Raw genomic sequence first — 16389 nt, 5'->3', positions numbered from 1 at the left:
ATGTGACCTCGTTTACTTCCTTTTTTTTTTTTTTACCCGTTAGAAGACGCACGAAGAGAGAATTAAGAGCTGAAGGGACTCTGGACATTTTTGGGAAATGCCGACTCGTTGAGCTCCCACGTACGTGTTTAATGTTTCCGTAAGACGCCTGAACGATCTCCGCTTGTGCTTTTCAGTTTGCCAGAATTTTGACACACAGTGAATTTACAAAGACGTGACGAGTCCCGTCCCGTGTCCCCCGCGTCCCCGTCGCGGGAGGAGGCGCGAGAGCTTTCCGCCGCATCGTCAAGACGCTCGATTCATTTCGCCAACGAGCTGCAAGGAAAAGCTGCCGTCGGCCTCCGTTCCTGTTCGACAGATGTCGACGGCTGAACAATGATTTCCTACGACACCTTAATTTACCTCCCGATTTCTGTTGGGACGTCCTCCGCCTGTCCCAGACTGAATCCGTCCCCTCGTAGTCTGATCGTCTCTCCCGCTGCCTTTTCAAGCGGCTGAGGTCACGTGGTGTTTCTGTCCCGTCGGCGTTCAGCTTCCTGCAGCTGGTAGTGGAGACGGAGGTCGTCCTTCACCACGTTTGGCTTTAAAGTGGCTTTTTCCTTTTCACTTTGCTTGGATGTGTTTTCTTCCATTTGTTCCTTCCTCCAAAAAAAAAAAAAAAAAAAAAAAAAAACCCCCGCTTGTGTGTACTGTACGTGAGTTGTTGTTTATATTGTGGAAAATGAACTTTGTGTTTGAGAAATGTTTTGTTTTTTTGTTTTTTTTTAGAATAAAGAAATGACCAAATCTTTTGAGTGTTTGTCGTCGGTGTAAAAGAAGTTCATCCACGTGCTTCATATTTTAATGTGATCTGCAAAGTTCAGGGTCCGAACACACTGCGAGGATACTTTTAACGCGTCGTGTCACATTCACAGACCGATCCGTGAGCTTCACCTGGTCCTAAAAGGGCCAAATCTTTCTCAAAACACCATCTGTTGACTCCCAACGGGTTCGGCCGCCCTGCAGCTCCCACATTCCTGAGCCGGGCCGGGCCGGGCCGGGCCGGGAGTCCGCTGGGCAACAAGACAAACACCGGATAAAACCGAACGGGACGCACGTGGACAATTCACGGGTTTTAAATAGCTTCGGGCTCGTCGAGGTGAAGAGCTGTTTGGGATGAAAACCGTTTTGAAGAGAACACAAGTGGCGAGGTTTCACGTACTGCAGGGAAACAACATGCCGCACACCCGAAAGTCCCCGAACTCTTTTATTTCCACACGGTATCGGTCCGTTTCCTGCAGCACAGGAAGCTCGGTTAAAAGGACACTTTCTCTCACAGCGCCCCCCTTCTGCTGACGTGGAGCATCACCCGTTAACATCTGGGCCTCTTGGACGATCAAACTGGAAACAACCAAGCAGTTTTAACCATTTCAAAAAAAATAAAAAATTCCAATCATTTTCCTTTAAAAACCCGGAGGGCGTGTTGCACTTAAAGCAGACAAACGTTTTGCACCGATCTGAACAACACGCGGCTTTCCTTCGCCGCAGTTTCTTTCCGACACACGAGATCACAACACGTCGAGAGCAGGCGAACGTCCACAGCTTCACTGATGGAGTCGTACGGGTGAAGTTCATCGTCCCGAGTTGTCCGGCTGGTAAAAAGTCTCGTCTGAAACCAGAACATAAAATACATTTTATCTTCACAAAACTTTTTATCAGTCACCGCAAAAATCCCAAAATAGATCTTTTGTGCCGCTTCAGAAGTCGAGCTGGCGACTCGATCTTCCCGAAGTGTTTTCGTTCCGTCGACGAGATCGGCGCCGCAGCGGCCGAAACGTTCGACCCGAAATATTTAAAAGAGCACGTGGAGCCGAAGGATTCTGACTTCGGGGCGGGACGGAACGTCAAATCTTAAACCAGCGCGGATGAAAAGTCCTTTTAGACAAAATACAACAGTTTTTTAACGTTTCCATGACATCCGAGCAACAACATCCGCTGATGAAGATGGAGCGATGCGATTGACGGCAGCACATTAATAATCTCCGATTAAACACTAATCTCTCGCGTAATGGATTTCAGAGTCGGGCTATCATTATATCATTGTTTTTATTACTATCATTGTAATTTTTCATCATTTTGTCTTTGCACAAAAAAAAAAACAAAAAAAAAAACAAAAACAAATAATACATTTTTCAGGAGTTGATCACCCCTCCCAACCCCAAAAACCCACCACTACAGTTACAGTTTGCTCAAAACACTTAAAATCAATGTAAATTACAGCAATGTAAAACGAAATAATGTCAAATAAAATCAACCCTGAAAGAGATAATATAACAGCAACAGCCAGAATAATAATTAGAATCCAATACCCAGCACCTTAATACAATGATCAACTTTTAAAAGAAAAATTCTGACGTATTAAAAACTGAAAAGAAAAATAAAACGACAGTGTGTCATTGTGATAAGAAAGAAAGAAAGAAAGAAAGAAAAGTGTTAAGTTAGGTACAACCAGCTGACGGGACGCAGCCTTTCTCCGACACCCCCCTCCCCCCCCCGTGTGTGTGTGTGTGTGTGTGTGTGTGTGTGTGTGTGTGTGTGTGTGTTTCCCCTCTGCATCGACATAACCGGAGCGAAAGAGAAAAGGAAGCTTCTGCGAGCGTGAACGTGGCGTGAAAACATTTGGACGAGAGAAGTCTTCCCTGCTTTCTCTCTCCGCTCCGAGTCGTTCTGGACCAAACGAGGCCTTCAAAAAAAAAAAAAAAAAAAAAAAACGAAACGAGGAACGAGCAGTAGTCGTCGCCGCCGCCGCCACCATCGACATCAGTAAAATACATCGAGACCTCCTGCACTCGGAGGAGGAGGAGGAGGAGGAGGAGGGTTGTGTTTCATCTGATACATGACAGCTGTTACATGTGTGTTAAAAGGTGCACTACACCAAAAAGGCAGCAATGATATGATCCGACATGACCCTTCACACTTCCCCCCCCTCCCCCCCCCATCCACCGAAAGAAATCCAAATCTGTACAAACCCAATATCTGAATATCTGCAATGACACAAAAATATATTATCAACTCAAAAGTAGCAGAAAATAATTCACCATCTGTCGTCATTGTCAAATTGTTCTTGTCGTTTTTAGTTTTTTTTTTTCTCCAGTGATGTTTTACACTCACACACACACACGTACTGTTTGTTACAACACCTTCGCTTGTGTGTTTGCTCTTTGGGAACATATGTAGCAGGAGGGGGGAGGGGGGAGGAAGATGAGGAGGAGGAGGAGGAGGAGGAGGAAGGGAGGGTGGGGGGGGAGAGAGAGAGAAATGTGTCGGTTCAGGGTTGACATTCTGGATATGAAGGCGTGATGCCAACCGAGTGATACCAACATAAAAAAACAACAACAACAACAACAAATAAATCATTCGAGCGTTTGTGTGCCGACGTACGCGACGAAAACTAAGTTCTTCGAAGAAAGGCAACATAAAATCCACCGACAGTCCCGTCCGCCAAGTGTCCTCCCCTCCCCGGGTTCAGAGGTTCTTCTTCTTCTTCTTCTTTTTTTTTTTTTTTCCAGTGCACAACTCATTTTAAAAGCCATAACAGAAGAAGAAGAAACAAATTTAAAAAGAAAACCAAAAGTGCGAGCATAAATGCTGCAGCCCGCAGTATCCATGACGATACGGAGTCCGAGTGGCCTCCTCCTCCTCCTCCTCGACGGAGCAACAGGAGGAAAATAAAAAATAAAAATGAGGAAGAAAAAGGAGTGAAAAGGTGGAGAGATGGATGTGTTTGTGATGAGTTCAGTCTGAAATTGTAGGAAGAGAGGGCGGTGAAGTGTGTGTGTGTGTGTGTGTGTGTGTGTGTGTGTGTGTGTGTGTGTGTGTGTGTGTGTGTGTGTGTGTGTGTGTGTGTGAGGATGGCCGAGGTGGATTTTGAATCTTCATTTTTGGGGTTCGGGTTGGTTTGGGTGAGCAGGTGGAGACGGTCCTTAAACCAACAACAGCAGAGTTTGTCCATCCAATGTAGCTGTGTGTGTGTGTGTGTGTGTGTGTGTGTGTGTGTGTGTGTGTGTGTGTGTGTGTGTGTGTACAGTCCTGGCTCAGCTGGAGTCCGTTCAGTTTTGGAGGAGAATCAGAACAAATTTAATTAAAACTCCTTTTGAGTTTTCCAGTGAGTGTAAGGCTCCGTGTTCCAGCCTGAACTTTCTGTCAATCGTTCACAGAAAGTCCCGTTTTTGTTTTGTTTCAGCGTCCCTCTGCTCGCTGTGTCCTCTGTCCCCCCCCCCACCCCCCACCCGCCCGCCTGCAGAACCGTGCAGAGAAACTGAATAAATAGCAGGAAGAAATGACAGGAGTGGTCAAAGTGATCAAAGTGTGACTCCTAAAAACAAAAAAAAACAAAGAGAGAAGATCGGACATGCAGAAGAGTGGAACGTCTAAGTAGAACGTGACAGAGAAAAAAAACAAAACAAAACAAAACAAAAAAAAACCCCGCCGGGGGCGGAGAGAAGACTTCGGTCTGTAAGTACTTCACGACTCGGAGGCGGTCGACTCGGTCTGTGATCGCGGGGCCTCGAACTTATGGAACAAAAACGTCTAGAAAAGAAAGCTTTTCTAGTCCGGGAGAACCGGCGGCCCGACGTCAAGACCTCCGTCTGGAGGACAATCACGTTATTTTCAAAGTGATCCCACCCTGCAGCTTCCCTCCTGACCTCCGCAGCGCGTAACCCCTCGTCCCCCTTCCCCCCCCTCCCCACCTACAGCATCCCCCTCCCTCCCCCCCTCCCTCCTCGCCGCTCCTCCTCCTCCTCACTCACAGTTTGAGCTCGTTGGCGATCTTCGAGGCAATGTTCTTGAAGGCGATGGACGTGCCCGAGATCCGCTTGAAGCGCACGCCGTTGAGGGAGAGCCGCGGCAGCTTGCACACCTCCATCTCCCACTGGACGAAGTCGTCGCGCGCCGGGTTGCCCGACACGCACAGCAGCATGTAGCGCTCGCGCAGCTCGTACTCGCAGCTGTTGGAGTCGAGCACCTTGCGGATCTCGCGCATCATCTCGGCGGGCTCCATGGACGACGTGGTCTTCATGGACCAGGTGAAGCGCAGCGAGCGCGGCTTGGCCGAGTCCTTCTGGCTGGCGATGGCCGGAGGGGTGCCGGTGCCGCCTGGGGGGCAAATAATTATAGCTTCTCCATCTTATTTCCTACATCTCATCCGTAAAGTCAAATCTAATCTTCTTTTCATGAAGATCCTACAGCAACGTGACGTTAAAACTATTTGTTCCATTTGTTAGAAAGAAAGTTGTATTTTTTTTTTTTTTTTAAAAAGGAGGAAACCAGACGCACCGGTGTTACCGGATCCTGGTGAGGAGTTGTTCTCGTCGTTGTTGGAGGAGGAGGACAGAACACCACCAGACGTCTTCTCCGACTTGTCCACAGTACTGCTCAGCACGGACCTGTAGGGAGGAGCGGTGGGAGGGCGGAGGAGGGAGGGAGGGAGGGAGAGAGGGAGAGAGAGAGAGAGGAGGACAAGAGGAAGGATGGAGGGAGATGAGAGGAGGAGAAAAAAAAAAGAAAGGGACCAGAGAGGTGGAGGAGAGGAAGGGTGAGGGTGGAGGAGGAGATGAGCAGAGAGTGAGAATTATTTTCCCCCCCAAAAAAGTGGAGACAAAAAAAAAGGGGGGAGGGAGGAACAGAGAGGAAGAGGAGGGTGACGAGGTTGTGGAAATGGATGAAGACAAAAAAAAAAAAAAAAAAAAACTTTAAGCGCCCCCGTGTGTGTTTGTGTGTTTTCACACGTCTCGCATCGCAAAGATGTGCGCGTCAATTCTGACTTGTTTGTTTGTTTATTTCACGTGTACTTGCACACGAACACACATTTGGGTACTCGGATTCTGATTTTCCCCTCACACACACACACACACACACACACACACACACACACACACACACACACACACACACACACACACACACACACACCCCTCATCATCATCACCACCACCACCACCACCACCATCATCATCATGCAGGTCAACCTCCACCCCGCCACTCTCTCCGTCTCTAGGATGCTACCATTCAAAGCTAATCGTCCCCCTGATTGGTTAAACCATCACCACCACCACCAACTAATTACACCTCCCGGCTCCGCCCACTTCTCCCCACCATTCACAACACGCTCAGATCATCTACGATTGGATTCCAGTCTACTGATTTGCAGTCTGCGGGGGGAGAGGGGGGAAGGGTGGGGGGTATTTGTTGTTGTTGTTTTGTTTTTTTTCCGGGCTGTTCTGTATCTCACCTGCTCCCCTCATCCCGACCCTCTCCCTCATACGGACTCCTCGGAGAAAATCAACACAAGTTTAGTCTTTTTTGTTTAAAGGACTCGGGGGACACATGTGGGTTCTTATAAACAGACAGGAAACAAGTCACGCCGCTCGCCATGCCCGCCTCCATCTTCCAATCCAGAGCCTTGATGCCAAAGAACAAATTCCACTCCCGACTGCTCAAGTTTACGGCCAAAGCACCCCCACCCCCACCCCCACCGAGGACCCACAATGCACTGCTGTGGCAGCAGGTCAGGTAATGCCAGTCAGACGCTTTTATAACAGCTCCAACACGAAGCAGAGGTCAGCCGGTTGAAAAGATGGGTGAAGATTGAGCTCCAGCAAGAATGGAGGAGGTCTTTGCTAAAATATTAGTAATGTTTATTTTATTATTTAAGTTATAGTGTTATTTTAATTACCTATTAAATTAACTACACAAGTAATAGTTTATATTAGCGAGCTGACATTAGTCACACCTGCCAGTTAAAAAGTACTTGCAAACTCGACTTAGTAAAAGCAAGCCAAGGTGGAAGCTGAAAAGAGCAACAAGCTGCAGGATGAATTAGAACGAGTTCATGAGCGAAAGAACAGAATATAAATGAACAGGTTCAAGTTAAAAGAACTAAAACCAGACAGCTCACAGTGTAATAGTTCATTTCATTGTGAACCAGAACTCAAGTCATTCCAACAGGTGGGAACAGAGTGGAATCCAACAAAGTGGATTGGAATAGAATGGAATGGATTGGATTGGATCAGGATGGTCGGCATGGTGAGGGCGAGTCCTGAGGCTAAAGGAGGTTAGGAGCATCAATGATCCCAGCACTGCGTTGAAACCTGTATTAGTAACACTGAACCTACACATAGGCTGTTTACACACACACACACACACACACACACACACACACACACACACACACACACACACACACACACACACTGTAAACAACACATTAACTGTAGCCTATATATCATCCACCACACATAAACCCACTCTCTCTTACAGGTGCACACATGACTGAAAACACAGAAAAGACACTGAAGGAAAACAAGCGCACGACAAACAGACACACAAAGACAGAAAAGAGCAACACACATGCAGACAATGGGAGGAGAGGGACGAACACACAACATGACAAATTCAACAGTTCATGGTCTTAAGTTCATTCTGTTGTGGGCAAACTCATAATTCCCGTTTTGTCTTATTCAAAATAAAAACACATCATAACTCCTGCAACAGAAGCACATTTCAAAAATATAACAGGGGAAATGACAAGTGGGACACACAAGGATTTCTTAAATAATAAAATAAAGATGTGAACAATGTAAAATCATTTGTGCCATTTTGCATGCCCCTTTGTGATTCAACTGTGAAGGGATGCAGAATGGCTCCCGGAGGAGGGACACCGTGACATCAAGGGAAAAACGAAGGGTTGATAAATGATTGTTTGACTCCAAGATGTACCTAAAATCTAATCATATACTTGGCAGCATAATAACACATTTGAACCATATTTATTTTCTCCCTCTTATTTGCCAACCGTTATGATTTCTGAGAATCATTAAACATCTTAAAATAATTCCTGAAAGGTAGTTTATTAGTTCAGTATAATAATTAAATAGCATTACAACCTTCCACCAGCAGGTGGAGCAGTGGTCCACACTAAACAGGAAAACTGCTCTACCTGCTGGTTAAAAGCAACTAAAACACTATATAGTCAGTGTGTGAGACAAATGTAGAAGTTAAATGTGAGTTCAAGTGCAATATATAAATGTAAAATGTGTCAATGCGTGTTTGGCATTTGGATATAGTTCAAATATGTAGATGAACATGTAGAAAATGTGCACGTCTGTGTGTAACTGTTTTGGTATATCAGACTAAATATGTAAATATAAAATGTATGTGAGCATGAAGTATCATCTGTGTGTGTGTGTGTGTGTGTTCACAGCATAAAGGTCTTTTCCAGCCAGAGTAGGTCAAAGCCATCCAGGTCTGTTGCTGCTGCTGTTAGAGAGCCAGTGCCAGAGTGAGGACAGGACAATGAATGGAAAGAAGAGTGCAGCCTCCAGGGAAAAAAAAAAAAGAAAAAGGAGTGCAAGTCTGAGAAACACTGCAGCCCCGTCCCTCCGGGGTCCTCTCCGCCTCTCAGCCTCCGTCCAGCCGGGGACTTCCTACTATAAACTACCTCCCCTGCTGGGATCAACCGACAACGCAACTTCAGTGGCCGAGGAACTTCTGATTATCAAACTAACGGGCGCCAAAAAAAAAAAAAAAGTGAGATGGGTGATGGGTTGGAGGGTTTGGTAGGTGGCGTTAGGTTGGATCGAGGTTAGCAGCGTTAAAACAGTCCTGGTTACACGGAGATGACAACACCTGCTCTTATCACTTATCTCATATACTTAGAACAATGAGAACTCTGGTACGGCAGGTTTTATTGTATTTATTTACTATTACCTCACCAGTTTTTAATTTCTGGAGAGGAAACTCTCTACTAAAGAAGGGCAGCGTCACCTGACGCTAAGGAGGGGAAAGGGTTAAACGTGGGACGGGAGCGTTCGGATGATAGATCAGCCATTAAGGCTTGACCTAAATGTGCGACGCCGCAGGGGGGAGGACGAGCTCACACACATTCTACCTGGAAAATAAATGGAAAAAAACGACGAGGATGAGGAAGAGGTGGGTGGGGAGGGACGATGGAGGGACGAAGAGGAAGACGGGTGAGGTGTTATTGTACTGCATGACGATGATGGAGTGAGTGAGTTAAAGTGAGTGAGTGGCTGGGTGAGGGGGAGGTTAGTAAAATAAATGAAATAAATAAATAAAAATGGGCCAAAACACGGCACTCAAAATGAAGAGGTTCAAAACAAAAAGGGGGCCAAACCACAGAAAAAAAATACAAAATAAGAGGAGAAAAGATAAGGCTCAAGGCACAAAAGGAAGATCTCAACAAAAAGCTGCACGAAACACCAAAAGGGGAGGAAGTATATATATATATATATATGTAAAATATATATAAAGAAGAGAATATACGTGGATATATATCAAGGGGTTATATATTTAACGTTGGGTATGTTGCCTACCTTCTCGGAAACCTGAACGAGAGATTTCTACAAAAACAAAAGAGGGATAAAGAAAGAAAGAGAAAAAAAAAAACGTATGTATAAAACTTATGTATTAATGACTTTCCTATTAAAAGACAAGCTGCCCTCTGAGAAGCAAACTTTAAAGCAAAATATCAGAAAAAAAAAAGAGCCCAGACTGACTCGGGACCGAAGCCCAGCTAACATTAAACAACCAAAAATGAACAGCAAAAAGAAAATATCAGCGTTACTGCCGTCGACTTGCAGCATGAATGTGTTTAAATGTTGGGAAGTATTTGGTGTGAATGTGAGAACTAATGTTAATAAATGCACAACAGAACACATCAGAGCGATTTCATGGGCTCTGTCGGAAAATACCATGTAGAGCCCCCCCACTCCCCCACCCCCCAACCCACCCCAACCCATCCGACATGAAATGAAGCACTTCCTCCACATACAGAGCGGTCCTGGGTGATCCTGAAAAGAAGTGTTCGTGAGGTGAAAAGTTCGAACGTGATCAAAATTTAACACCCAAAAAAAACAAAACAAAAAAAAACCAGGAAGAGAGAGAGAGAGAAAGCACCTCCTATAAACACACAAAGACACACATCAAATGAAAAAGCACAAGTTAAGCGACAACTTAATCTTCAGCACACATTGAGAAACTTAATCTCCTTCACACAAACACACACATGCAACACACCGGCGCGTTTGAAGGACAGACAAAACATCACTCTCCAGACCAGGCAGCAAAGTGCAGTGCGGAGGTTATGTGATATGTTAATAAAACACAACTTTAGTGTGTGCGTAGTCAAACTGTACAAATGCAACACAATCTCTCTGTCTCCACCACTTCTGCTTCCTACTGGCACACCAAGTTGTGTGAAAGTGTGTGTGTGTGTGGTGTTGTGTGTGCTTGTGTGTCAAGGTGTCCCCACTAACGGTATTTATAGTTGAGGGAAAAGTGATATCTCCGGTGTAACCATGGATACTGTCGCCACGGAGCTACAGTATCTCTGAGTGGGAGGCCTGGAGAGTGGCTGTGCCTGTACCTCCGCCTCCTCCCTGCGCGCACGCGCACGCACACACACACACACACACACACACACAAACTCTACACCGTACATGACACTTGATCATTCTCAATTTCTGTCTTTTTTTAAGCTGACAAAAATCACTAAAAATACAACCTCATTCTTTCCTCTAGCTCCCTCCTCCACACACGTTGCAACACTTGAATGCAGAGTGAACGTCCGGGGTTGGTTGGTGACACAAGAGCAATGACAAAAGTCTAAAGCTTACCTGCTCCCCCAGCTTTTTATTCTCACTCGGACCCTCCTCTTTCAGACCCACTCGTTCTCGCCTCCTTATAAAACGCTGACGTCCTGTTACTTACTCTCCTGTGTATCTTCCATTCTCATGGCGGCCTTTGTTAATATTCGTCTCCTCTCTGCTCTTTTCCTTTTCTCTCATTCTGACCCAGCTACATCAAAAGCTGACATTTAATTTGAAACAAAATGAAAAATTATTTTCCGCCATTTCAGCCGACATGATCACAATTTTCCTCAAAGTGAATTTACCTACAAATCGAGTATCTTTACTAAATAATTCTTCTGTGGTTCTGCAGTACCATTTAAAAGGATCACGTCCGAGAGATTCTCAATGTGTGATAGTCTCTTCATTTCTAACACCAAAACCAAGGTTTCTCCTGTCTAACCAAAGCACACTGCAGGCTACATTCAGACTGCTGGTAGAAACAGCCCAAACTGGATCTGAACTAATATCAAAGTCACACAATGACACAAACAAACTAACCAATCGAAGCAGCTGCAGACCAGCAACTCCTGTTTACTGCACAGTAAAATTACTGGTTTTGACAAAGGAGTCTGGTGGATACAAAGAGAGCGTTGACGGATACAACAGCTTCAGTTTCTACGACAGAAAGGGCCATCTGATAGCACGGTAAAACCGTAAAAATATTCTAAACATAGTGTACATCTGCTCATTCATTTGCTGGTTTCCACTGCACATCAACTTTCAATTAAACTGTAAATGCTGACTTCACCTGCCTCCACTTGTACTTCTGTGTCAAAGTGTTTTACACGTAGTAGCTTTGTTATTGTTCTTTTGCACATGTAGGTAACTTCAAACTGGAATCTGATATTGGCCACATTTAAAAGGAATAATGTGAACAGTCAAACCAAGAACAATTGGATCTGATCAGGTAAATCTGAATTGGTCACTAAGGCTTGCAGTATCAATGTAACCTTATTCATCTGTGCCACAGAGAGTCACTGCTGTTCAAAAACTACCCATAACACATCTGTGAGCCACAACGTCCTTCACTGTGATGAACATGAGCCCTGTAGTTTATTGGAGTCAGTCCCACATACACTGTCCTCACTAAAAACTACAGACTCCTGCGGTTTTTCTTCATCATGTTGGAAAATCAAACTACATATCAGGGTACTATTTTTAAATGTTTACACTGTCAGTAGGCACAAACATAGCCGAGCGCCACAGACAGAGCAGAGAAGTCGTAAAGTATTGGGAACCAGACTAACACACTGCTTTTTAATGGAAGGAAAATTATAGAACGACATTATCCTCATCCTCTTGTATTACCACTTATAATTATTTTTTTTACTAGCATTATTAACCTTCACGTAAATCTTGTTGTGCACTTTGTGGCCACTTTGTCTTATGTAGGTCAAAAAGAACTGAAACCGATGCCGTTACTTATTCGTCATCAGCTAAAATCAATCAATAGAAATACCATTGAGTACCTGTATTAACAAAACAGTTTGATAAAAAAAAGGAAACTTCACTACCAGAGAAACTTAAGAATAAATAAATAAACCGCTTTAGCTTTCAACAAGATACCCAATGAGAGCAGTTCAACTGCTGCAACCTGCACCATGAGACTGAGATGAAACCGAGGCCAGACATGGAACCACAACCAAAATTACTCCTCAGTCACCGCTGCTCCAAACAAAATTATAGAGAACACACAGCTGCTCCCTTCCTCTCCCTTTCTACTCTCAGCAGAGTTCCAGATCAGCACGAGTTTAGTGATAGATGAGACCAGCCCCTTTAAAGAAACACGACACGGGCACACAGCACAATGGTCCTGAGAGGACGCGAGCACATAAAATGAGTCGTAACATAAACCCAGTCATTTTCTGGTTCAGACTGAAACCTCAGCGTGGCTCTAAACTGCACTGGTAGCTGGATAATAAATAGACTAGCTGCTATCACAACTGCTTCGTATTTACAGCCTTTCTCCTCCTGCCACATATCCTCCCTGTCCTTCCCGTTTTGCGACTTCCTTCCTCTGCTCTCGAACACTGCAACTACAGAGCATAACCTGAACTATTCACGTTGTACAGTTTCTCATGCGTTTCACCGTTACTCACTTGCGTACAAACTTGGATGTGAACTTGCTGAAGATCCCTGTGGCGCCGTGCGTCCTCCGGGCCTGGCTGTTGCCGTGCGACAGTGATGGAGACGCGGGGCCGCCAGGGTAAGCGGACCCCTGCTGGTCCCGGGCGCCCCGCTGCTGGCCTGCGTGGAACGTGCTGCGGATGCCCACCCCTCTGGAGAAATTGGTGCGGTCTGACACGGCAGCGCTGCTGATGTTGTGGGCAGAAGGGGAGGCACCGGGCGCCCGTTGTGGCGGGGCACTACAGAGGAGTGTGGAAAGACAAAAAGGAGCCGATTGGAGGGATGGATGGTGAAGAAGAGGTGATACAGAGGAGCGGGAGATGTAGGAGATGAGAGAGGTGGTCATGAAGAGGAGGAAAGAAGTGTGAAAAGAGTGTGGAGGGATAAAAGGTTGGAAGGTGTGATGAGAAAAGAGGCGGTGAAGAGGAGGTGCAATTGAAGATTTCAGAGTGACGAAGGTGAGACGGGAGAAATAGGGAGGATGGGATGAAACGGGAAAAGAGACGTGATGAAGACGAAAAACGTGGGAGGTGATGCAGGAGGAGCAAAGTAAAAAGAGTGAAGAAGAGAAGATCAAACGGAGGATGGGAGTAAGGAAGAGGAAGGGTGTGGGAGAGGAACACAAAGTTAGACAAATAATGACTGAGGAAAATCCCTTCCTTCTTGACTTTAGTGTAAGGTCAGACGAGTGTCTAGTCTGTTCAGCTCATCCTGATGTTTCATTTAATCCCTCAAGGCGGCCAAGTCAGTGTTTAAGGACACATCAGGTCAGTGACACGCGAGCAAATACAGTTAATCCTCTTTGTCTCACCCACAGGGCAAAGAATCTCACACACACACACACACACACACACACACACACACACACACACACACACACACACACACACACACACACACACACACACACACACACACACACACACACACACACACACACAGAATTTATTCACACTGATCAACATTTTTACCACAAGATGACATTTTATATATGAAAATCTGAGAAGTTCTTATTACTTGGATTAACGGGCATGTACGTGTACACCACACCTCCATCAAGAATATCTTTTTTTTTTGCTTTCTCTGAAATACTCTTTAGACTCGACATATAATCACTTATAAAAAAAAAAGCTTTAACATAACTCGCATTAGGAACTCAGTCTGTAATTATAGCAGTATCTCTGCTTCTATGAATTACATCAGAGTCTCTCTTGCTCTGGGAAACAACATCAACTATCACCAGGCATCTTTCATCTTTATACATTTCCTTACTGCTGCCTTAAACTGGGGCTATTTTTTCTAAAGTGTCGATCACATGATGAGGCTTCTTTTAAAGTCTGCGTCAATAAATAATAAATATTTGTTATGAGTTCTTCACACTACAGACAAATGTTTTTTAACCACTCAGCCTCAGGACTGAGAGGCGGGTGTCATGCCACTGTGATTGCAACTCTCACAAGACGGTGCGAAAATCAAGATGGCGGCTCCCCAGCTGCTGGACAATGGACACAAACAATCTTCATCCTCTTCCCCCCAAAATCAACAACCAAGCAACCTGGATCCCCTTGAGGGAAAACATCGACCAGTGTTACAACAGAATCGGTACTTCAGAGAATTTCAGTCACTCCGCCAAAGACTAGAATACATTTGAGACCAAATCGACGGTCTCCCAAAAGAAAAGAAAAATCGCGACAACACGTTGTCAAAACTATTTCCACTCGGCTCACATTGCAAAGGGGGACGAGGGAAGGATACAAACTCTCACCTTCTCAATTCACAATTTCCATTGAACCGTTAGCTGCTGCCATTCGTCACAACATTCACATCCAAGGAATCCAAACGCCAAACACACGTCATAAAATAAGTCTCTATGCAGATGATATATTGTTGTTCGGATCAAATCCTCAGGTCAAACAATTTAACTTATTGACTCACACTCCAACATCTCGAACTACGCCAGCAACTGGAATAAATCTGCCATACTTCCATTACACAGAAACAGCTGGGACGTGGCAGCCTATAAACCACCCAATCCCTCTATGCTCAGATCACATCACGTATTTACGTATTAATATTTCCCCCAGGCTGTCAGAGCTGTTTGGACTCAACTTCACTCCACGACTTAAAACAATAAATGACGACCTGCTCTGCTGGATGAACCTTCCACTATCCATTATGGGCAGAATAGTAACCATTAAAATGACAATACTCCCCAAAATAACCCATCTATTCACAATGATCCCAACACAACACCCCCTCACCTGGTTCAAATCACTAGATTCAATCATAAATAAATTCTACTTGAAAAGCAAAACCCCAAGAATTAAACTGGCCACTCTACAAAAAGCATTTTTACCATTACTCTCTGGCAAATCAACTTCAATACATATATAAATGGATCCACCCCAATCAATCAGACAACACATGGCTAGACATAGAACAATCAATATGTAAACACATTCAGATCTCAGACTTACCTTTTCTCAGCCAATCAATCAAACTCCATCCTTGTTATAAAACATCAACAATAGCTTTGACAGCCTGGAGGAAATTCCACAAAATCACAAACTCCACCCAAGAATCTCCTGATTTTACTCCCATCTGGAACAACCCAGATTTTTTTTTTAAGTACCAAGTAACCACTTAACTTTCGCACAAGGACAACACAAGGCATCAAAGAATAAGCAGGACTCTCAGCTCTCCAATGCTGCAGGCGTGTCCGCTGACGGAGCTCAAACCAAGCCCAACCGTGGGAAAGGTGCAGCGTCTGAAGTGTCAAATACCACGACAAACTGGAAAATGGATGATTCCTCTGGCAGCTTTATTGGACTTGTAGAGACGAACATTTGAGCCACCGGAGCCAGAATTCAGTTGTAAAGAGAAGACTCGGACCTACCAGCGAATCAACCTCGTTTCTATCGGTCAGCAACACAAGTGCTAAATGTTATTTCATTAGGTTTCTTCCATTTATGCAAGATAGCAGCATGTATTACTGACTGACATCATAACTTGGCCAAATAAAGTTAGGCTGTCTATAAACGTATTTTGTTACTTTACAAATGTAAAAGTGTGTCGTGTGAAACATTTTACTACATTTCTCAATGCAGAAGAAAAATGCTCCAACAAACAAGTTTTGCGTGCAGGATTTCTGGGATAATTCCTCCATGTCAGCAGGTACAGCAGGATTCCTCAAAAATTCTGTTTTATCAGGCAAATGCACAACTGAAACAAAACGGCCCTGTACACTCCCCCTAATACACTCAGCGGTCAACAACAAAACAACAAGACGGGGTTTTTCAGTCTCCAGTGAAGCAGTGTGACAAGCAGCTCGAGCACATCCTTTAATTTGCTCGAGTTGTCCGATGGATGAAAGGCAACGACACATGCAAACTCATCCACGGATACAAATGCAAGGACAGAAAAGCTGAATCAGGTAGTGAGGACCCGTGTGACATATAGTTATGAAGATGATTTGATTGGAAGGACTTGATATTACTGAGAGGAAGCCTGCTGTAGTGCTTTCCAATTGGTTTCAACATATGAAAGCTTTTCCATTGGCTGATATGAGAAG

At 44.7% G+C, this 16389-nt stretch overlaps 1 protein-coding gene across 8 annotated transcripts in view; it reads right to left on the bottom strand.

Annotated features, from left to right (window-relative positions):
• Positions 1–4751: 4751 nt before the first annotated feature.
• The window catches only part of mark2b (MAP/microtubule affinity-regulating kinase 2b), a 50604-nt gene continuing 38966 nt past the window's right edge, over positions 4752–16389 (bottom strand). For 5 of the 8 annotated variants that reach the window (XM_069716987.1, XM_069716992.1, XM_069716989.1 and 2 more), the window contains 5 exons: positions 12791–13057; positions 9375–9401; positions 6272–6307; positions 5317–5426; positions 4752–5136 (listed from right to left, as the gene is read on the bottom strand). In XM_069716987.1, the coding sequence (XP_069573088.1) occupies positions 4787–5136; positions 5317–5426; positions 6272–6307; positions 9375–9401; positions 12791–13057 (790 nt within the window). In that variant the 3' untranslated portion in view covers positions 4752–4786. Of the gene's footprint in view, positions 5137–5316; positions 5427–6271; positions 6308–6514; positions 9072–9374; positions 9402–12790; positions 13058–16389 lie in introns of those variants that run through there. The other 3 variants (XM_069716990.1, XM_069716991.1, XM_069716994.1) reach the window with 3 other exon arrangements.

The sequence above is a fragment of the Brachyistius frenatus genome, unplaced genomic scaffold, assembly GCF_029030835.1.
Source record: "Brachyistius frenatus isolate BFR_SWC_R1_liver_20210118 unplaced genomic scaffold, ASM2903083v1 Contig_166, whole genome shotgun sequence".
NCBI classification, from domain to species: Eukaryota; Metazoa; Chordata; class Actinopteri; family Embiotocidae; genus Brachyistius; species Brachyistius frenatus.
Note: the sequence above shows the minus strand (reverse complement) of the source record. Positions and strands in the feature narration are given on the sequence as shown.